At 48.7% G+C, this 21,279-nt stretch overlaps 2 protein-coding genes across 2 annotated transcripts in view; one reads left to right on the top strand and one right to left on the bottom strand.

Annotated features, from left to right (window-relative positions):
- The first annotated feature begins 9,011 nt into the window (after window positions 1-9,011).
- On the top strand, window positions 9,012-15,238 carry TRIM59 (tripartite motif containing 59). The gene is made up of 2 exons (XM_086468637.1): window positions 9,012-9,178; window positions 11,974-15,238. The coding sequence occupies exon 2, from the start codon at window positions 11,977-11,979 to the stop codon at window positions 13,198-13,200; it is 1,224 nt and encodes a 407-aa protein (XP_086324763.1). The 5' UTR covers window positions 9,012-9,178; window positions 11,974-11,976; the 3' UTR covers window positions 13,201-15,238.
- A 1,508-nt stretch (window positions 15,239-16,746) lies between these two features.
- Window positions 16,747-21,279, bottom strand: part of SMC4 (structural maintenance of chromosomes 4) — a 34,514-nt gene continuing 29,981 nt past the window's right edge. The window contains exons 19-23 of the mRNA XM_009959792.2: window positions 20,400-20,573; window positions 19,785-19,967; window positions 18,856-19,088; window positions 18,057-18,240; window positions 16,747-17,065 (exon numbers count right to left, since the gene is read on the bottom strand). Of these exons, the coding sequence (XP_009958094.2) occupies window positions 16,883-17,065; window positions 18,057-18,240; window positions 18,856-19,088; window positions 19,785-19,967; window positions 20,400-20,573 (957 nt within the window). The 3' untranslated portion in view covers window positions 16,747-16,882. The remainder of the gene's footprint in view (window positions 17,066-18,056; window positions 18,241-18,855; window positions 19,089-19,784; window positions 19,968-20,399; window positions 20,574-21,279) is intronic.

The following is a 21,279-nucleotide window of genomic DNA, read 5'->3' on the forward strand; positions in this document are numbered from 1 at the left end:
ACTTCACACCACAACATCTGTGTGAAATATGTACTGTAGAAAATTGCTTTATTGTCAGAATTCTTTCTTGTTAGGGGTGAGAGGAGAAACGAAACAAAACAAAAACCAGCAACGAAACGCTGTGGCAAGGTGTGCATCTGCTGTCAGCAAACGCCTCTTTTTGGCGCTTGCCCTGATGCGATGTGTTTACGGAGAATTACCTCGAGCCGGTGCTGCTCTGGCTGCAGCCTGTGCTTGAGTGCACTGTCGGTGGTGGGTTTGGGTTTTGGTGTGGTTTTTTTAAGTGGGAAATTCTTTTCACCTGCTTCGCAGCAGATCCTGTCACTATTCTGTTAGTTTACCAAAATACGGAAAGCTTAAGCATTTCAGCACCCACAGGGTGGCAGTACTCGGAGTTCCTCGGGAGCGGAACTGGAGTGAGTTTGTCCAAGGGCTGTTTGCCCAAAAGTTGCCGTTTGAGGTGATGTCGTTAGTTGCATCGCTGGGGAAAGGAGTTGTTGGGGGGGCTCGGGATACAAACGGGAAATAACTTTTAAAGACTGACTTTAGGAATACTGATCAGCTTATTCAGGCTTCAGAAAGTAAGGCGGCAGTTACTGATGGGTACAGCCTCGCATTGCTGCAGTGGAAGTCCTGGACCAATCTTCTGCCTGCGTGTGGAGATGAATAAATTTTAGCCTCTGACTATCGAGCGGTGGAATTAGGTCATCAACAGAAGCGATTTGGAGGTTTCCCTTCTATCATTAAAGTGGTGACATCGAGTGTCCTTGTCAAGCTGTTCGCTAGCAGACACTGCTCTGTGGTGTTGGGGTGGTCTGTAACCATGCAGATGGTAACTCTTTGGTCACTGTTCTTCAGTTCTAATAAAAAATAACCAAAGATGCGGAGGTGAGGCAGATATTAATCTCCTCTCTCAGGATTTTGAAGTAGAAAACTAGCTTTTCAGCTGAACTTAGGGTAGAAGATATCTAGGAAAAAAAACCTTTAAAGTATTAAAAGGACAAAAATTGAACCCGTAGTATAAGCTGTTCCAGGTAGGATTTTGTATTCTGAGGAGCAGCATTGTTGGACCTCGTTAGAACTTTAGGATCTTGGAGTTAGCCTGGCTGATCTAGCTAGGAGGAGTAGTTCTCCAGAGGGCAGAACAGTATGCTGGATTGAAAGCGAGAGAAGGTGACCCTGTTTCTTTCTCTCCGACTCCTGGAAGTGGAATAGCCCGTGATTGTGTGAGGCCATGGGTGCATGGAGCCTTGGACAGGACAGACCTTTCATCTTTCTTCACAGAAGGGGATCTGCTGCTGGATCACAAGCATTCCCAGTAAGTTGTCTACTTCTGCTGTTTTGGTAGGGGAACAGGCTAGTCTGTTTAAAAAATAGTAAATTCTGGAAAGTCTGTTAAAATACCAAGCAACTTAAAAGGGTTTCAAGTAAAGTGAAATGCTGGCTGAGGTATGAGAACCTGATGATTTCTGCATAACCAGGGCTCTGCTCTGACACAATTTCAGAAGCCTGAGGAAAACAGTGGATGTGCTGGGAAGGAAGGGGGCTGGCTTGTTTCTTGCTTGAAAGTGGAGAAATGCGTATGTATTTCATAACAACTCCTGTCGTGCGGTATGTTGCATAAATTACCACATGACTTTTGCTGTTTTATAATTAACAATGTCTTCACGCTAATACTCGCAGACTCTTTGCCACTTTTAACTATAAATGTTTCCTCAGCTCTGCGTGTCACCAAATTACTGGCAGGAACGTTGGTCACAAGGCTGGAAGCAATTACAGAGGTCCTGCATCTGGATCAAATAGACTTTATGAAAGAAAACCTAGTAGCAGAAAACGTGTAAAGTTTACATACTCTTCCTATAGTAAGTTTTGGCTACTGCCAGAGTAAAACTGAGGAGGCACACAAAATTCATTGAAAAACTTGATGTTGCTTCAATACACTACAGGAAAGTGACTGGAAACCTCATTTCCAGAAAGGAATTCCCATTTTTGCTTGTAAATCCCTTGAAATGGGGGTCCTGTATTTTTTTTTTTCTGCTGGCTTGGTGTGCTCCAAAGCTGAGGAAAACAGTTTTCTTTAAGCCAGCTGATAGGCTTTTAAATTTCTAGAAAACAACACTGAAAGTTACTGTTGCTAGAAAATGACAAAGGTGGGAAACTAAATATTGGTAAATGTGTTATGGAAGTTTTGTAATTTGATGGAAAGGCAGATGGTCAGTGGTCAGACTTCGCATCAGCGACACCAGATCTTGGTAGGAAGCAAGTGTGTCATTCCTAGAATGGCAGTTTTTTCAGATTAAATCTTAACTTCATCTTGAATTCTTAATTCTTTTAAGTCCATAAGAATAACCTGGGAATAAACCACCATGTACCGTTACTCTGAACATCAGTTAGTTATATTGTACAGTATTGTCAAAAGCTCCCTTATTTGGTCCTCTGCTTCTGTAGCTTTTGTTTTGTGAGGGGGAAGGACCACAACAATTTTCTTAAATTCTGTATTCTGTAGGGCGCCTAGCCCAGAAACAAAACTACTCCCAGGCTGAGTGCCTGTGCCATTTGGGCTCTCGGGCATGGTGGTTTCCGAGGAGGCGTTCTCTGTTGTTGCAGTGTACTTCGGGTAATCGATCCTCCGGTAAAGTATCGATCCGTTCCCATCCACCACAAAAAAATGAGAGTATTGATGAGCTGGAGGAGCTTCTTTAAAAGAAACATGGAACAGCTTCAGACCTTGATGAGCTTGGGGTAGGGGCGGGAGGGGAGTAGCCCGATACCATGGACAGCTACAGCCGGGTAGCCTGAAAAATCTGGTTATCTTGAATATACCACAGTGAGAAGAGGAACCAGTAACTATAGCGACTGGTTCAGCATTGGAATTAAGACAAACATCCGAGTGCTTTGTCAGCCTCAGAGTCTGTTCTTAAGTGAAGTTCTGCACGTGGCTGTCATGGGTAAAACTTGCCTGAGCAATATCGGGACAGTGAAATCCTGCCCTGTCCTACTGTTACTTCCCTTCTTACAAGCTTTCAGGTTTTTTTTCCTTATCTATATGGTCAATTTACCTCTTAAGCTGTTTGCGAGCTGTCACAGATTCGGACCCCTTCGCTCACACTACGCAGCTCATACTCATTTTTCTGCTACCTCTGACGAGGTATTTATAACGCATCAGCCAGCAGTTAGACTTCTGTGGTGGAGCCAAAGTCTTGGTTTGCAGGTTGGTTGTACGGTGGACCTGAAGAAGGCTTTCCTCACCTAAAACATTGTGGTTTTTCCTAACTGTATCACTTGTTCTAATAACATTTCCAGTTACAAACCTTGACCTGCTTACGCGTTTATCGTGGCATTTTCATCCTTCAGCCGCTGCGAGTTTCTGCGTGTTTTGCCGCATTGATAGCTTTGTAGAATTGTATAACTAAAGAAATGCAGATTATTTTCTTTTTTATGGGGTGAACCTTTGAGGTGTGTTCCAGCTTACCCGGGTTGTACCGGGGCACAAATCTTATCTACGTTGCTGTGTCTGTTTGATGTTGTTAGACTGGTGGGGCACCGGTTTAGCACTAGCTACGCATCTGCGGAGCCCAGTGCTGACTCGGATGTTGTTTGTACTTCACCTGACTTAACCTGCTAGAAGGTGGTGCTGCAATTTATGACCACAAATGCAGTTAGAGGGGGGCTGTCTCTTCAGCTCACGTTTTCAGAGTGGCTCTGGCATAGGTACACGGCAGGCTGCCAGCGGTGCTGACTCGTTGTCTTGTCCGTTGCGATTTAAGCCAGTTGCAGAATTCTGCTAGAAGAGAACTTATTCCCAGAACTTCCTTTGCGAAGATTTTCCACTGGGATGCAGTTAATGTGATGCTAACGATGGCATATCCATGTGGTTGCAGCCTCTTCTACACGTTGGGCAGAATAAACGGGATGTGAGGGTTTGTGTGTCTGGCTTAGTATGACTTTTTTGTTGTTCAAATAGGAAATAAAATGTTTGAGATGACATCTCTGTAATAGAAGGCGGATTACTATTTATCTGTCAGTGAGTGCAGATGTTGTGTTCGTGGGACTTGAATGAAGTGTGCTCTCATCAGCCTGACGTACCCACAGTGGGCGGTTTAGTAACATTTATTGTAACATCTGGTGTCGTGACCCACGATGTGGCGTGAACCTCCAGCCAACGGATCCGTTCTCTGAAAAACAAGTTATTTTCTGGGTTAGTTTTCAGCTCGTTCTTTGATGAGCCTGTGTGGCTGCTCGAGCCCAAGGGAGATGGACGAGGCCACCTTTGTGACCGAGGCAGGCTGGCCCAGCTGCTGGCTGGGCAGGGGCTGAGGGAAGGTGATTCACAGACAAAACGATCTGCAGAAACAAGGGTGTGTAGATCTCTGGTACCATCCGCAGGCAGGATGAGCGCAGGGATCTGTCCACTCGTAATTTAAAGAATGGCTTTGGTAGAACAAGCAGCTTTTAAAACCTGGTGACTTCAACGAAGACAGTCTTCTGGCTTGAAAGGCTGGAACTGTAAGGTGGTAGAAAGTAAGGGGGGGAATTCCCCCAGTTTACCCCAGGCTCTGTAGCAATGTAAGATGTACTGATTATTTACGTGGCAAAGCAGGAAAACAGTAACTAGCGCTCGCTCTGGAACGCTCATATTTTATCTCCTTCCAAGCATAACAAAAAAAAATACGTCCTGCACCTGCAGTCCTGTACTGTCCTCTTTGCTCTAGTCCTGGGAATAGTTTGGGCATGTGACTAAACCAAAGGCATGCTGTGGCAAAACTTCTGCTGTGGGACATACGGAGGAGTCCCGTGGAATGTGTAACGGAGCAACACAGCTTGAGAAAGAAATACACCGTGACTGGACTGTGTGTTTGCAAAACAAATCTATGAAATGGGGTCTGTCCTGTAACATCACCGATACGCAGAATTGCCCCAGCATGGAAATAAAGCCACAGGGGGAAGTCCCTGCTGGTTTACTTTTTATTAACTGAAACTGGTTACTTAAAGAACTCTATCAGAATTAAATTCTCTCGAATTCTAGAATTAAGCGAGTATTTGGACTTAGCTTTTTTTTCCCCTGCCTTTGCTACTGCACTGTTTCAACTTGTTGTGGGTGACAAACTTCAACTTGACAGCATACAAAAAATTTCAATTAAAATTGTTAAATATTCAAAGCTGAAGTGGTGTAACTGCCATCAAAAGATAGGCATGTGAGGCTGGTATTGTAAGAGCTTCACACAAACACCACTTACAGCCTGATGAAGTGTTGTTAATTCTGTGCCTGGCAGCTAAACTGGGATGGTTAATTTGTTAGAGCGTGAGTTTTATTATCATTCAAAACATAATGCCAGATATAAGGTCCTCTAAATACCAGTTTTAAGACAGGTTTAAGAAACGGTTGCATGATGATGTATGACAATTTACATTCCAACTTTAAATGAGCCTCTGTTCTCTTTCAAATTCACTGTAAATGTAACACCTGAGACTAACTCTGCAGTTTGAGTTTGAACTGTAAATAGGTATAGACCAATCTGGAGTATGAGAATGTTATAATCAAGTTTGGATTTTGAATAGATAATTACTTTTCATTGATAACTAATTGCTTTTAATGAACAACTTAATTGCTTTAATGAATAACATTTTGTATTAATTTCCTGATTTGATCAGTTTACATTATAGTAAGAAATATCCAAAACCTCAGTTATGCTCAGAGACAGCAGATGCTTTACGAAGAAGGTCAAAGCTAAAGCTGCTGCGGATTGTGAAATTGTCCAGAACACAGAACAGGGAGGCAGGGAGACAGGGACAGGGAGTGGAAGTGCACATTCTTGGCGTGTCTTCTTATCTTATGGGATGAAACCAGAGAAACGAAGGAATGTTAAGGTGAAGACCCTCACCTCCTCCCCATCCTAATTTGTATATCAGGGATCTTGATCAGTAAGATAACCAATGATTGTATTAGTATAGGAATATTAATGAAGTTAGTTAATAGGGTGGACTAATCATTGTAAATGTCAAAATTAATAGTGGGCATAACATGCATGCTTATGTTAAAATATGTTAAAGACCATGACTTTGCAGAAAAATAATATAAAATGTTGAATTTTTAATGTAATTTTGAAGCACGTCAGGTGGAGCCATCCCCGGTGCTTCCCAGCGCTGCCATAAAGAAGTGCCGGCTTCTCTGCAACGGTGTAGGCCAGTTTGTCGTGAGGGCGACCCTTCGTCAACAAGAAGAGTCTGCCCAGCGCTGGGTACTTCTCCCTGGTCACAGCGGGAGATGTTTTTACGCAGGCGGCAGCAGGACGCTGTCGGTAACCACAGTCCTCTACCCCAATCTGGGCGTTTGCTCTATATTCTCCATTATACCAAACTCCCTTCTTCACTATAATCGCCTCATTTCGAGGCCGTAGCAGTTTTGTTTCACTTGAAGCGCCTGAACTGCCCTCAGGAGCTGGTGCCCGCGCTTACGCTGGCGCTGACCGTTGCCGCTCGCAGCGGGTTTATCGCCGTTTCGGTGGCGGGCGGTGGGGCAGCAGCCCCCTCCCGGCTCCCCTCAGCAGGTGCCCGACCTTTTCGTGCCCCTTGACGAATTTCTGCCTTCGAACCGCCCCGGGCGGGCGGGCAGGAGGCCGAGCCCAGCGAGGCGAGCGCGGTGTCACCGCTGAGGGCGGCACCGGGCGCCTCCCCTCCCGCCCCGCGGCTCTTCCCCCTCCCTTCAACGTTCGCCCGGGCCACGCGCGACCCCGCGTTCCCGCTCCTCCGCGGCGGCGGCGGCGGCGAGGCTGAGGGCCGGGCAGGGGAAGCGCGGCCTTTCCGCGGAGCTGCGGCCGTCGCGGCTCCTTCCCTCCGGGGAGGCCGTTAACGATCGCTTTGAACGCGCCGCCCCGCCCCGCCCCGCCCCGCCCCGCCGCCCGTTTACTTTCGAACGGCGCGGCCGTTGGGGCCCCCGCGCATGCGCGGCGCGGTGGGGAGCGGGCCCGGCCAGCGAGGGAGCGGGCGCGGCGGTTCGAAGGCGGCGGCGGCGGCGGCGGCTCTGGCCGTGCGGAGCTTTCCCGCCCGCTCCTCCGTTCTCAGGGCAGGGTGGCGGCTCCCGGCCGTGGGGAGCGGAGTGCAGCCGTGGTGGCGGCGGGACGGAGCGCTCAGGTAGGTTCCGAGGTGGGCGGGAAGCCCGTGTGGGAGCTGGCAGGGCGTCCTGAGGTGAAACCGCCCCGCGAGCGGAGCGGGGACCGGCGGGACCGCTTGTCCCGCCGTCTGTCCGTCAGCCTTGGCGGCTGGGCAGCGCTGGGCTTGCCGGCAGCCTGCCCTGGCTGGCGGGGGGACCCGCTGCCGCCGCCCCCTGAGGCGCCCGAGAGACGCCTCTGGTCCCGGGCCGCGCTCGGGTGTCCCCTGCCTGAGCCCTGCCTTTCGTCGCGTTTCTGTCGTCCCCTCGGCGAGTGGCTGGTGTCAGTGTCGAGCCTCTTTGCGGTTCCCATCGTTACTGGTTGCCCAGTGGTCCGGGGGAGCTGGTGAGGGCGTGCGGCGGGAGCTCCACAGACCCCAAAGCGAAGGTGGCGGTGGATGGTAAAACGCCTGGTGCGAAGAGGCGAATGACAAACGAATGCTCCAGACCAGAGCTCAAGAGATAAGGGATGGAGAGCAAGGCTCGGCCACGGAATACGAGGATGGAGAGGCTGGAGTTGTGTGTTTGGGGTTTTGGCTACGCCGTGACTTGTGTAAGCTTGTCGCAGTAGCAGAGAAGGAGGGGTACACAGAAGCGAACCGTCAGCTCAGCTTGGTGGGGAAACTAGACGGGCTTCTCAGCTGTGTCCCTCTCCTTCCAGGTCATAAAAACCTGCTGTGGAAATCTGGGGTGGCGGTGGAGTGGCTGCGGTGGATTGAGGGATGAGGGACAGCCCAGATTGAGAACCGCCGTGACTTGAGCGTGGCGTGGGGTAAAGCCATGCAGCTGAAACGGGCTGGGATAGGAAGGTTTGAGGTCTGATTCCTGGGGCCTGGCCTGTTGCTCCAGCTGGGATAGGAAGGTTTGAGGTCTGATTCCTGGGGCCTGTCCTGTTGCTCCAGCCAGCAAACCTGGCAGCTGGGGGGGAGCAGGCTCCCTCCCTTTGGCTGCACTGACAAATAGCAGAGCTGCACCTCGCTCTCCTGGGTAATTTTTTCTTTTTACATTCTGTCACCCTTTACCACAAAAGTGACTTACAAATGGAAAACGCTGCCTATAATGTTATTTAATCTCTTTTTTTTCTTTTTTTCCACAAATAAACTTCAGCGTCTGTGCTAGTGCTACAGGAGGACTTCACAGACCTCTGTTGGGATGGATGGGGAGACAACATTTCTGGTGTGGAATTAATTTTAAGTGCAGTGTTGAGAGTCAAGTCAAGTGTTGAGTGACCTTCAGGAGGGAGCAGGTGTTGTTTTCTTCCCTGGCAGTGGCGTGAAGGAGGAGCAGGGAGCCTGGCAGCACTGATGTCTGGCGAGGCTCTGCCTGAAGTGCCCCTCGGAACCCGGCAGAGGCCGTCACTGCTGTTACCCAGTGCCCGATTCACCTTTTTTGATCCTCCGGAGCAGAGTGGGGCGTGTGGGCTTGTTACAGCTGGCTTTTGCCGTAAAGCAGCGAGTTTGTTCTCCGCTGAAACACCCAGGTACGCTGGATTCCAGCTACAATTGTTTCTGAACAACACCTTGCATCATTGGCTGGATGAGACCTGGTGGCTGGGTGAGGAACGCGGTGAGATACTGATGTACACACACACACACACACACACACACACACACACACCCCGATTTGCTACCACAGTTGTTGGGACATTGAAGGCAAAGTCTCTGCTCTGGGCAGGAAAGCGTTTACCGACTTCACGCTATATTGGGGTGGGGGTTTTATCTGGAAAACTTTTTTTTTTTTCTCTTTGTGATGCTGGGTCTTCTCTCTCTGGTTTTGCTGGTCTGCCTGGTTCTGCAAGCCACCTCCGGATTTATCTCCGCTGTTGTTCACGTGGAGACAGTTTCCTTCTGTCCCAAATACTGCTTGGAAATTGATGAATAACAACTAAAAGACAAAAATCAAGTGCCATTCCTCCTGCCCCACGCACCCTCGAGCTGAAAGCGAAACCTGCCCTCGCGCTGCCGGCCTGGCTTTCCAGAACTGCAACCGCTGGAGCTTTTTAAATTTCGGAGTTGCCTGGGAAACAGAGCGGTGTGTTTCTGTGGAAATGGGAATTTCGGTCCCTCTGGCGAGCGGCTGCGGGGGTTATGAAAGGGCCTCCGGGCTGGCTGGCGCAGGGCCGAGGCCTCGCTTTGCTGGGGGAGGCGCTGCCTGCGCTGGGGGTTGCTGCTGCCGAGGCGATTCAGGACGGAGCTGAGGAAAGTTTTGTAAAGTTGCTCCTTTGTCTTTATGGAAACAAGCAACTACTTTGCAGTTAAAACTTTTTTTTTTTTTTTAATTTAAGATTAATGTGTCTTGCCCTTTACATAGCTCAAATAACCTAGGCGTGTTCTTTATTACAAAGAAAACTTCCTTCCTGTAACAGCTCCTTTGAAGAGAACTACAGCCCTAGATTTAGGAAAAAATAGTGATTTCAAACATTTTTTAAACTATATTCAGTCCGTGTATACAAGAGAAAACAATGAATGAGAGCACCCACTAAGGATTCTTTCTTTTCTGACCATGAGCAAAAACTTACCTGATTTTTTTTTTTCTTTTGTTTAGGTGGAAGTGACATTCCCAAGATTCATAATAACTTTTATATATATATATATATATATATATATATATATATATATATATACCTTTAAATCTATTTCTTATGGGAAGTAGTTCTTAAATAATTTATCTAGACAGTGGACTAGGCTTGTAGTTCAGCTTCCCTTCATTATTGACACATTTCTTTAGTTCCACATTTAAAAATGTGAAGTTATTAACATGTAGTCCTAAAGATCCCAGTGTTGCCACGGTGCCTGATTGGAAAAGCTGGAAAACAAAGGTCGGTGGCTCCCCAGCGAAAAGAGAATTACCTCAGGGTCTGCAGTGAGAGCAGAAGTAATTCAGTGTCCAAGGGGTGTGAATGTCTTTTGCTAAATGTCTGCAGCACTTGATATTAATTCCCTTTAAGCAGGAGAAGGGTTAGTTCTAAATGCAAACAGACCTTCTCGTCCTTCTTTTGGAGGGTAGTTCTTAAGAATTACATCTCTCTTTTTAGTAGATTTTCTTCCAGCTGTTGTCAAGATCTCTTTAAAAATTGGAGTTCAAATAAGTGAACCCCCATTTTGTATGAATTAGCTGGAAAAACGACCTGAAGTGTGTTGGATAGGGTTTTTTTGGTTTTGTTTTGTTTTGTTTTTAAAGCTCAGTTAATCAAAATGTCCTTCCAGTGTAAAGTTGACTTACCCAACGACGTACAGATACTTCCCTGAATTGAACTGGATGTTTTGGGTGACGATGGCCATTAGATTTTTTTTTTTTTTAATTATTATTATTATTATTATTGTTACGATTCAGCCTGGTTTTACAGGGCAGAAGAGTCCGATCGGACTTTGGGAGCAGAACACTTTCCCTTTCGGGTGTGCAGCCCGGCTCAAGGCAGTGAGATAAGCCAGGCTTATTTCTGGACAGCTGGGAGGAGGTTTCCCTGCTCAGAGCTGCTTTAACTCTCGAAGAACCAGGGGCTGAGTGTTTAGCTTCTGCCTCCCATGGTGCCTTTTGCAGGAACAGCGCTGCTTAATCGATTTATTGCAAGTGGCTTATTAACGAGCGGCGAATTTAATTCTTCATTTCATGCTTCCAAATGCAATTTAAAGTTGTATTTCCAGAGCAGAGTTGCCAATTTGATTCCTTTTCTGTAGATCCACTTAAAATCAATCAGACGCGGTTAATCTCGGGGTCGGCGGGAAAGGCTGGTGGCTCGGTGGCTGCGTGGCAAAGCTCAAGAGGGCCCAGCTGGATAAACCAGCCTCCTCGAACCCGTCTCGTGGGCAGGTCTTTTCCTGAGCCGGGCGAAGGCTCAGCAGCTCTTCGCGGAGCTGCCTCAGCCCAGCTGCACGCTGCTGTGTGCGGAGGCAGAGTCAGCCCCTGCACTGGGAGTCTGGGAGGGCAAAGGCTTGCGCCGTTTCTTTTTGCAGCGTAGCAAAGCCTACAGAGTTGACTAGAACCGACGAAGGGGAGGGGAGAACGCGCCACAAAGATGAGGAAATTAAGTTCAGGCTGATTTCCCCCTTTTTTTTAGCAGAATGAGCCACAGAATTCTGATTTACTATGAAAGTGGCGTTGGGAGTTATCGTTATTTGTGGCTTTGCGGTGTGATTTCAGTCAGCTGGCAAAGAAAAACAAGGCGACGTTACAAAGGATGGAAACTGAAAGTTTGTTAGTTTTGGGCTTCGAGTGACCCGGGAGTAACACCACGAGCCTGGTTACCGTTAGCGGGATCGTCTTTACAGGCCGTGGAGTTAGTTTGGCTCTCGTCTGTGCCAGAACCTAGGGCCAGCTTTCAGTTAAGGTGACTGGTTAGTGCTCTGGTGACTGTTTATATCGCAAAAATAACGTTTGAACAATGTTGGGGGAGGAAAAAAAGTTTCTGTTCTTGTTGTTCTATTCTGATGTTGAAGATGTTTCCTCATAGTGGGAGAAAATTTTCATAATTCTTAGGTTGTTTAGAAACTTTAGTTCTAGCTTTTCTGGCTTTCTCCTACTGTGTCCTGCTGTAAAAGCTATCTAGCAGCAGCTTGGTGCTTTTCCTTGCTTTTTGAGGCAGGAGTTGGGTGTGGGTGAGCACTATCTAGTCCCTTAGGTCCTGATTTCCTGACATCTTTGAACCGTTGCTCACTTTCGTTCCTTTTTTCGCCTTTTTTTTTCTTTTTTCCCCCCTTAGCAATAAGCTGCCAGCATAGGTTGGGTCACTGCTCATGACACGTCAGGTTCATAAGACAATTTTAAATGAGTTGATTGGAAGAAGAGATTAAACATGGGGGTTTTCCCCTTTTGCATTTCTTTCGCAGGACATGCGGCGCTTCGAGGAGGAGCTGACGTGCTCCGTTTGCTACAGCCTGTTCGACGACCCGCGCGTGCTGCCCTGCTCCCACACCTTCTGCAGGAGCTGTCTGGAAGGCGTCATCCACCTGTCGAGCAGCTTCCCCGTTTGGAGACCCCTGCGAGTCCCTCTGAAGTGCCCCAACTGCAGGAGCGTGGTTGAGATTCCCGCCGGCGGGACCGAGTCGTTGCCCGTCAACTTTGCGGTGAAAGCCATTATTGAGAAATACCAGCAGGAGGATCAGGCTGAGGCGGCGACCTGCAGCGAGCACTACAGGCAACCGCTGAACGTGTACTGTCTTCTGGACAGAAAACTGGTGTGTGGCCACTGCCTCACGAGAGGGAAGCACCACGGGCACCCCATCGATGACCTCCAGAGCGCCTACCTAAGAGAGAAGGAGGCTTCTGGGAAACTGCTGGAGCAGCTCACTGATAAACACTGGGCTGACGTGTGTCTGCTGCTTGAAAAGCTGAAAGAAGAGAAGTCCCGGTGCGAAAGCATCGTTCAGGTCGATAAAAAAGCGGTAGTGCAGTACTTCAAGAAACTCAGTGATACCCTGGAGGACAAGAAACAAGCTCTGCTGACTGCGCTGGATGAACTGAACAGACGCATTTCGGAAGAGTATGAGCCTCTCATTGAGAAGCTGAAAAAAATAAGGGAAGAACAGCTTGAGTTAATGTCCCTGAATACGTCTGTTCAAAAAGAGGAGTCCCCGCTTATTTTTCTCGAGAAGGTGGATGAGATGAATCGACGTATCAAAGCTTTGAAACAGAAGCAACTGCCGGATGTGAAACCTGTGGAGATTCACCCGAGGGTTGAGCACCTGTTGAAAAACGTGTGGGCTAAGGCTGAAGTCGGCCAGATCCGCAAGATCCTCGTTCCAAAGATAAAACTGATCCCGGCAAGGAAGTTACACAGCAAAGGCGGTGGAAAGGAAGGAAGAGAACCTAAAGAGCTCCTCCAGGCTGCCGGTCCTTACGTGGTCCTGCTGCTTTTTGTGATAACGGCGGTTACTGCGCTGTCGTTTCACAAACCGGTGGCATCGGTCGTCGTCGAAGCTGCTCCCGCTTGTGTATCAGAATTCCTGCTGCTGCTTCATCGAGATTTCCACACCCGCTTGCAGGACGTAGGGGATGTGCTGTGCCACACGTTTAACGTACTGATGGGGTTTTTGGGGAGAGTTTTTTCTCTTTGATGAAACATTAGCGTAGGAATCCCTAGGATTTTTTTCAATTTCCACTCAAAAGCTGCGTTATGAAAGCTCTACGCTTGTCCTTCCTAGTTCCACATCCCTCCTGGTTCTGTACCGTCTAGGCTTCCCCTGAGCTGACTCTCGGTTAACTGAGATTTGCAACCCAAAAGGCTTCCTCTTCTGCTCACACAGCACGGTGGGTCGGCAGGGGTTTAAGCCGAAAGCTGCTCAGGAACGACGTCTGCCGAAGCGACCCTGACCTGGAGCCTATTTGTGAGAACTCCTTCAACATCCGCTGTCTGTCTTTTTTTGGTAACGAAATTTTAAATTTTTAATTTTTTTTTTTAATAGGAACACTACAAGGTTAAAGGTTAAAAACCACCTCAGGCTGCAAATTGGCTGGGCCTGGATGGGTTGATCACTGGCTCTGGTGTCTATAAACCTGTTCTGGGTTTTACTGGTGTCTCTTTGGATGTGTTTGAGCTGATAGACCTGTTGTCCTTAAAGGGTACAGTCGTAGCCCAGGGTTTGGGTTTGTTCCCGGTTTATTCCATCCTAGTGGATGATGTGACTCAACGTTTTTCCTGTTTCTAACCTGGGTGTAGTAATGTTGTGTCATTCAAATGGTTCTCGCGGCGTCGCAGAGCAGCACCTGCCGGGCTTTCGGTGAAATACCACACGCAGGTTTCGGCGGCGGCTGCGCCCACGGCAGGTGCTCGTTCAGCCTGGCAGGGAGCTCTCGCTGCTTCCTAAATTAAGCCCTGGCTTTTTGCTGAGTCATTTAATCTCTGGTGGAAAGAGGGAGACGCCGTCCTAAGCAGGAGAGCCCCGCTGGAGTCGGTGGTATAAGGATTTCAGAGAGTGTCAAGAGCTCTTCTTAAAAGAACTTGGCGGTGACTTAAATCTGCGTTCAACTTTGCGGCCTGAATCACCGAGATCTCCGAGGAAACCCGAGAGCCTTTCAGCCCGCCACCGGATGATGCCTAACGCTGCTGCTCGCTCCCGATGAGATGCGCCGGTCTGAACGGCTCGGGAGCCAGCTCCCCCCCAGAAGCTCTTTTTGGCCTTTGGTTACGAACAGGCTGAGCGCTGGGAGGGCTGCGAAGCGAGGCGGTTACACCAGCAGGACACGGGTGAGCTCACAATCCACTAGAAAACCAAAAGTGAGTATTGGCCATGTCTAACGGGCTTTGACTTGATGAAAATAACAGCGTGTTCCAGCGTGGCAGCATTCCTTGGCTGTTGTATATTTTTAAGTAGCCGAGGTTGTTTAACTAGTGGCGGAGCCTTGAGCTCCTTGGTCCTTGTGCAAACCCAAAACACGCCCGCTGCTACCAGCAGGTAGGTGCTACTGGGGTCCTGCAAAATACCAGTTGCTGCCAGACTTCAGCGAGAGCTGAGCGCAGGGTCACCTCCTCAGATGCGATGCTGACGCCTTCCTTAAGCCTAGAGGAAACATCCCAAGACCAACATTGATGCCCTGACGTTGCTGTACGGCCAAAAGGGGGACCCCAGCCGAGCAGCTCCCTCCTCAGCAGCTGGGAGGGGGGGTTGATGGTTCAGGTTCGGCTGAGGTGGGAGGCAGCAGCACGTCAGAGCGCGCCTGCGCCTGCCTGGTGGGGCAGTTCCTCGAACTTACACCTGCGATTTCTGTTACCTTCGCGAGTTAAAGGCAAATCCTGTGAATACCCCGGTCTGGGTTTGAAAGGGTGTATCCTGGGACTGGATAAATGCTGTCATAGGAATTTCCCGATAAAATAGACAATTTTTTTATCTGAAGCTCTGCTGGAAGGCTGGCACTGGGCTTGCAAGTCTCAAAACCCCAGTGCTAAGTGTCTGCCTGCTGCCATGCGAGACTTTTTTGCCTTGCCTTCCTGACTTTTAAAGACTTTTTATAGAGTTTATAATGCAATTTTATTTTTCAAGACTACAGCAGCTTATAAAATGCCTTTACCACGGTTTGAAGCACTCAGTACTTGTACTTCTAATGCGCTATGTATTTTAATAAATTTGCATACAAATAAAATATATTCTTACAGTAGGACTGGCTGACGCACACCTTGATCTCCGCACTGCGCAGCACTGAGCCTGAGCGGACCAGGAGCGTGGCTGCCGCAGGGCTCGCTCTCGCTCCTTCGTTTTCTTCTGCATTTTTTTTTTTTGCAGCGGGAAGATTCTCTCAAATTCCACGTCACGAGGTGGGTCGAGGAGGATTTTGGGGGCTTTCCCGTTGCCCACGACGGGCCTGGTTTTCCGATTTTTTTCTGTCAGGTGGCGAGTGCTGGTGGGCGAGGAGGCAGCTGCTGGAGCGCGGCGCAGGCGTTGCCTGGGAAGTGCCGCGGCAGCTTCTCGCCTTCCTCTTACCCCGCGCTCTGGGGTTGTACGGGGGCTGCGCGCTGAGGCTCACGGCACAGAGACGGACGCTGCTTTGCGAAAAATCTTTTTGCCGCGTTTCAGCTGAGGTGCGAGAGGGGTTTGTAACCTGTCAGACCCAGGGTGGGGTTTTGCTCACCTGTTGAAACCTTGTAAATGTTACTGCGTGGATTTTTTTAGGTTGATTTTTTTTTTTTCTTTTAGAGGGGAAATCTGGTTGAAAAATGAGTTTGTTGAGACCCGATGGGGCAGAGACTTCAGTTTCCAGGTGTCTGAGCAGCCCGCTGCGGACAGCACAGGGTGCCGATATACCACAGTGGCCTCTGACGGCCTGACCAGACCGTTGCTGGCTCAGGAGTGTCTCTTGCAGGTGAAAACAACGCCTCGCTCCCCTGGTCGCCTTCCCCAGGGATCATCCTGCCCCGCAGCTCCTCTGCCACTGCTGCAGAAAGCTGAGGCCCCGTCTCGGTGGCAGCCCCGAAGTTACCGCGCTGCCTTGCCGCCGCGTTCCCCTCTGCTCTTCCCGACGGCAGGTTGGGTCGCACACGTACCCATCGCTTCATCCAGCTACGGGCGTTCTCACTGGTCCCTGTTTAATAATGGTTTTAGCGTTAAACCATCTTTACGTCACTGGGGCACGAGCGCCCTTCGCTTCTCCAGATCAGCGCCCGGTTGAGGAGCTGCCTTTTAGGACAGGGCGAGGCTTGGGTCAATCCTGTCGCTCAGCACCTGGGGACGGCGGCAGCAGGAACCGCCTCGGGTTCGTCACGTTGCTGGGTGTGGAAACAGCAGGAGCTGGAAGTCGAAACGAGGCCCAAGAGCGCGGAGCGGAACGAGCCGCAGGCAGGGCTGGGCCTGCTCGGCTTTTCTGCCATCTGCCAGGGCGAGCTGCTCAGGGGGGGCTGGGGTCGGTTTGGGTTTTTTTCCCCCCAGGAAGAACGCCCCCAAGAGGCACTGTGAGGTGATGGATCAGTCCTAGGGCAAGTGGGGCAGATACGGGCCTGACTTTGGGAGCAAAACATACGATTTCAGTTCTTTACAGGTAGTAAAAACCAGGCATTTAAAACCAAATGCGGAACCCAAGCGTTGACGTAAAGTCTACGCGTGGAATATTAAAATGCAGCGAGGTACATAATTTGAGAAATAGCTTTTCATTTTTAAACTCAGATCATATAATTAAGATCTATACAGACTGTATAATTTCTAAAAAATGGAATTTATTATTAACAAGCTCAAATAAACACAAAGTTATTTAAAAAAAAAAAAATACAAGTGAAGAGCAGCAAGAAGGGGAGTTTGTTCCACTCTATTTTTAAGCTATACCACCCGTACAAGCGTTGAGTTCAGGCGGGGCTTTGGCTGCGATAACTTTGGGGTTTGTGGCCACGCTTTTCGTGGTGTTGTGAGTCTTATAAATCCCAATCAGTCTGTCTGCGATCTCAAACATGTTGTTTCGCAGGGAGATGATGATAAACTGGGCGTTCTTCGTTTGCTCCTGAAACAGAAGCGATTTGGGTTAGTTCCCAAGAAAGCAGAACTTCTCGGGGAGGGGGGGAGAGGGCAGGGCCTGGCACCGCCAAGGTGGAGCTGCTGCCGCCACGGAGAAATCCAGGGAGGGCTGAAGGCCAGCTGAGAGGATGGGGGGCGGGGGGGGAGAAGTCCAGCCTGTGCTTCGTGGAAGCAAAGTTTAAAACTACCGTCACAGGCAGGTGTCGTCAAGGGCTCCCCTCGTTTGAAGTAGCTAATCACCATCTTTGGCACTTCGAGGGTGTTCCCAAAACCGATGGTTACACTTTGGATGAGGCTGAGTTTAAACTGGCAGCCAGAACTGCAGCCAGGTGAGTGGTTGTGTGACTGAACGGTGGTGACAACAGAATTAAAGGCATGGAAGAAAAAAACCCGCCACCAGGGAAGACGCAGATCAAAGCAGCCCACGGGAAACGGCGCCTGGTCATGAAATGGAAGCGTAAAACCAAGGCGCCTCGGCTGCTCCCGAGAACGAAATCATGAGCTTGGAGGCACGAACACGTTCCTAAGGGGTAAGTGAGGTACCACGTTCTCAGCCGGTCCTTTTGGGGAAAGGGTCTCTCTTTTAGAGAGGAAGCAGCAGGGGTAGGGGGAAAGGTGGCACCTTGGGCAAACTCCAGCCCTCTTTAGACAGCTGTTGAAACAGGGTTTGGAGGGGAATAACTGGTAAATCCTCTCTTAGTTGCTTCATTTCAGCATCAAACTGGGCAGCTTAGAAAAAAAAAAAATAGGCAGAAAGTGCCATTCTAAGCACTTCTGGAAATCTGCTCAAGTCCATCGTTACCACTTTCTGATTTGATGATACTCCATCATTCAAGTTTTAGGTCTGGCCATAACAGTTGGAACTAGATGACCTTTAAGGTCCTTTCCAACCCCAACCATTCTGTAATTGTGTTACCACTTTGAGAAGAAAATATCTTAGGAAGATGACCCTGGGGCGGTTCCCCTTCAACACTTACGTAGATGTAGAACGCCACGATAGATACGTTTTTGAAGTCAAGTGCTGCGTCAATCTCATCCATGAAGTAGAGCGGCGTTGGCTTGTAATGATGAAGAGCAAACACTAGAGCCAGCGAACTGAGCGTCTTCTCTCCTCCTGACAAGTTAAAGATCTTCTTCCAGCTTTTCTTCGGAGGCCGGACGCTGAAAGGAACGAAAGAGTTTGTAACTTCCTTCTGCTCACGGTGAAAATAAATATTGTGGTGAAGAGCAGTTCTTGGAGGACACAGACACCAAGACCCTGGCTGAGCTGCTCGATGCTCTTTGTCCTCCACAGCCGAGAGGCGGCGAATTGGATTATTTCTGCTCCCCCAGGAGGAACTTGCTGGGTGCGGTAACGCTCGGGTAGTCGCTGGAGGAACTACCCGCTGAGGAACCGCTACTGAATTCTCTTCCAAAAGCGTTGTTCTCCTCCCAAGGAATGGATTTACTCTCAGGATCGTGTCTGACAGAACAACCTCCAGTTACCAACAGGACCGACACGATTCCCGAGGCAGAACGAAATGATTTGGGAATTAAGAATTTACAGAGAAATTCAACTACGAAGCTCTTTAACTGCTGTTAGTTACTCATTTCTCCAGGAGAAATGGAGCTCAGCGCTAAAAGGCGGTGGTTTCTGGCGGTGTCTTGCCAATACTTGCCAAGAGGGAGGACAGGCTTGGTTAGCTGCTGCCCCTTAAAATGGGCTTAAAGAGCAGGCTGAAAAAAGGGACACAACAATTAAGAATTACAGCACCAATATGAAGTGTTTTGACAAACCTAAACATGATTCCCTCGGAGAAAGGATCCAGACTGTCCACAAGTTCTAATTCAGCATCCCCTCCCAAAGTAAGCATCTGGTAGTTTTCCTTCAGTTTATTTGTTATGACGTTAAATCCTGCCATAAACTCGTTTAGCCTTTGTTTCCTCAGATCTTCAGAAGCTTGCCGGAAGTTGTCTCTCTCGTTGGTAATGTCATCCAGTTCAGCCACACGTTTCAAGTACAGCTCTTCCTGCAGGGAAAAAAAAAAAACCCAAACAAACCCACCCACAAAAGTACAGTTAAAGAAACTGTCTCTTTAATTTAGATTTTAAACCATTGTTCCTACCATTTGGAAATCTGTCTTTCCCAGGATGGCTAACAGCCTTGAAACAACAGAACAAAACCAAACTCTCTCTTTTTTTTTTTTCTCCCATCTCCACCCTGCTGAGGGAAAACCTGTGTTAAAATAAACCCCAATGTGTCATCTCTCGAATCGGCAGGTATTACTGAGGAGAAAAAGCCCCTCGCGGTGCTGTGGATCTGTCTAGACTAGCTGGCGGTAATAAGCCAGCTTTCACGGGGGGAAGGGGGCTTCACCCGCCCTGGGTGGTATCACATCAAAGGCGTACGGCAGCTCCAGACGCAGCTCCGGGCGCTGGCAGCCGCCGAGAGAGGAGAAAGGGAACCTCCACGGTTCTGGTTCAGCCCCCGGCAGCAGGGCACCGCAGAGCAGGACCGCCTGCTCCTGGCGGGCCCAGAGCCGCGCCGTTCCCTCCCCCAAACACCGCGGTGCTTCCACGCGCGGGGTCTGTCCGAGCGGTCTCCCGAGGGAAAGGGAAAACGCGCCGCTGGACGGTGACGCCCGTCCCTCAGCAGGAAGGAGGGGAACGCTGGCGGGAGGCCAGCGCGGGCAGCGACGCCGCTCCCCGACGGCCGCCCAGCTCACCTTCTGCTTATAGTCTGCAATAGCGCTGAGGTTGGGCTTCCTCTCGTGGCACTGGGCTTCCAGCAGAGCGATTTGATTCGTGAGAGCATCGGGATCCTTGATAGCCTCAAGCTCCTCTTCGCTGAATACCGGCAGCTTTTCAGGGGGTTGATCCTCTATGGGGTGCAGTGATAATCTTGATATCTGCAACTCAAAACCGGTTACTAGAAATCTTTAAGGATGACATCAGTTATCACATGAACATGTTTCTAAAATAATACATTTTCTGTGTTGGTACATACTGAAGCTTCCAACCTCAAAACATTCAGGGGTTCCTCACATCACCCCCTTTAAAAATAAGATGCGAAAAAGACAACAGATACCATTTTATCCTATTATTCATATACATTCAGGTTCCTATACACGTAAACTCATCCATAACCTTGTATGTAAACCAGGAACTAAAAGACTGAAAGCTCCTATTTTTCAGAGCTGTTTTGTATAGCATAAACACCAGCGAACCATGAGCTGAATATGATTTTTTTCCCCCAAATTACCTGTTTTCTAACTACATGTTAACATATTAAATCTTCTGAGGTCTTCAGGTAAGTTTTAGGAACTAAACAATTTCCCTACCTCTTTTTGCCAGTATTTGATCTTTGCCTGGTGTGCAGAAATGTGACTATTAATTTGCTCAATTTTCAGCTTAATATTAAGAGCTTCCTTTTGAAGTGCGTGTTCATCATCTTTAATAGCTGCAATCTCCTGGAGCAAACCGGAGCGCTCCTCCTGAAGGGCTGGCAACGTCTCCTGCACAGAAAGGGCAAAACGAGTCAGCTCACCCGTTGCCTACAAAACCGTTACCACTTCCTCACCTTACAGATTTGTTTCCCTGCACCCCTCTGTAAACAAGGACAAATTCTTGTATTATTTAGATTCACCAGGTCCCCGAATTCGGCAGTGACTGGAAATATGCGGCTGTTTATATTTTCGATCCAGATCTGGATTGAACGAGTCCCACATTCAGCTGTTTTTAGCAAAAAGGCAGTTTTTGAGAAAGACAGCCTCAAAGAAACAGCTTTATTTGGAAGAGCTTGAGCTGTCCTGGTTGTTTTCACTCTCCCTCGTACATAAATCTAGATGGGGGACTGAAGTCCCACATAACCGGAAAAAAAGCTGGTTTTAAGCAAGTTTTAAACTTCTTTGGGGAAACTTGGTTTAAGTTTTCTCTTAGCTTCAGAAAATTGGGTCAAGATAGATTTCCAGGTCAATATAAAAAAACCCCACACCGTTCCCTGACCATCCTGGAACGTCACTGCAGCTTCACAACAGAACTGGCATAAGAAGGATATACTGGGATATAACCATCATCCTGATTTTACCTGGAGACCAGGCTGCTTTACTAGGACCGGATCAGCCTAACTTTCCCCTCCCCAGCATCTGTATTTAAAGGTCAACTCTAACAATTAAACAAAATTATGAATTTTGTATGGATTCACACCATGCATCGCGGGAG

The sequence above is a fragment of the Leptosomus discolor genome, chromosome 7, assembly GCF_034619465.1.
Source record: "Leptosomus discolor isolate bLepDis1 chromosome 7, bLepDis1.hap2, whole genome shotgun sequence".
NCBI classification, from domain to species: domain Eukaryota; kingdom Metazoa; phylum Chordata; class Aves; order Leptosomiformes; family Leptosomidae; genus Leptosomus; species Leptosomus discolor.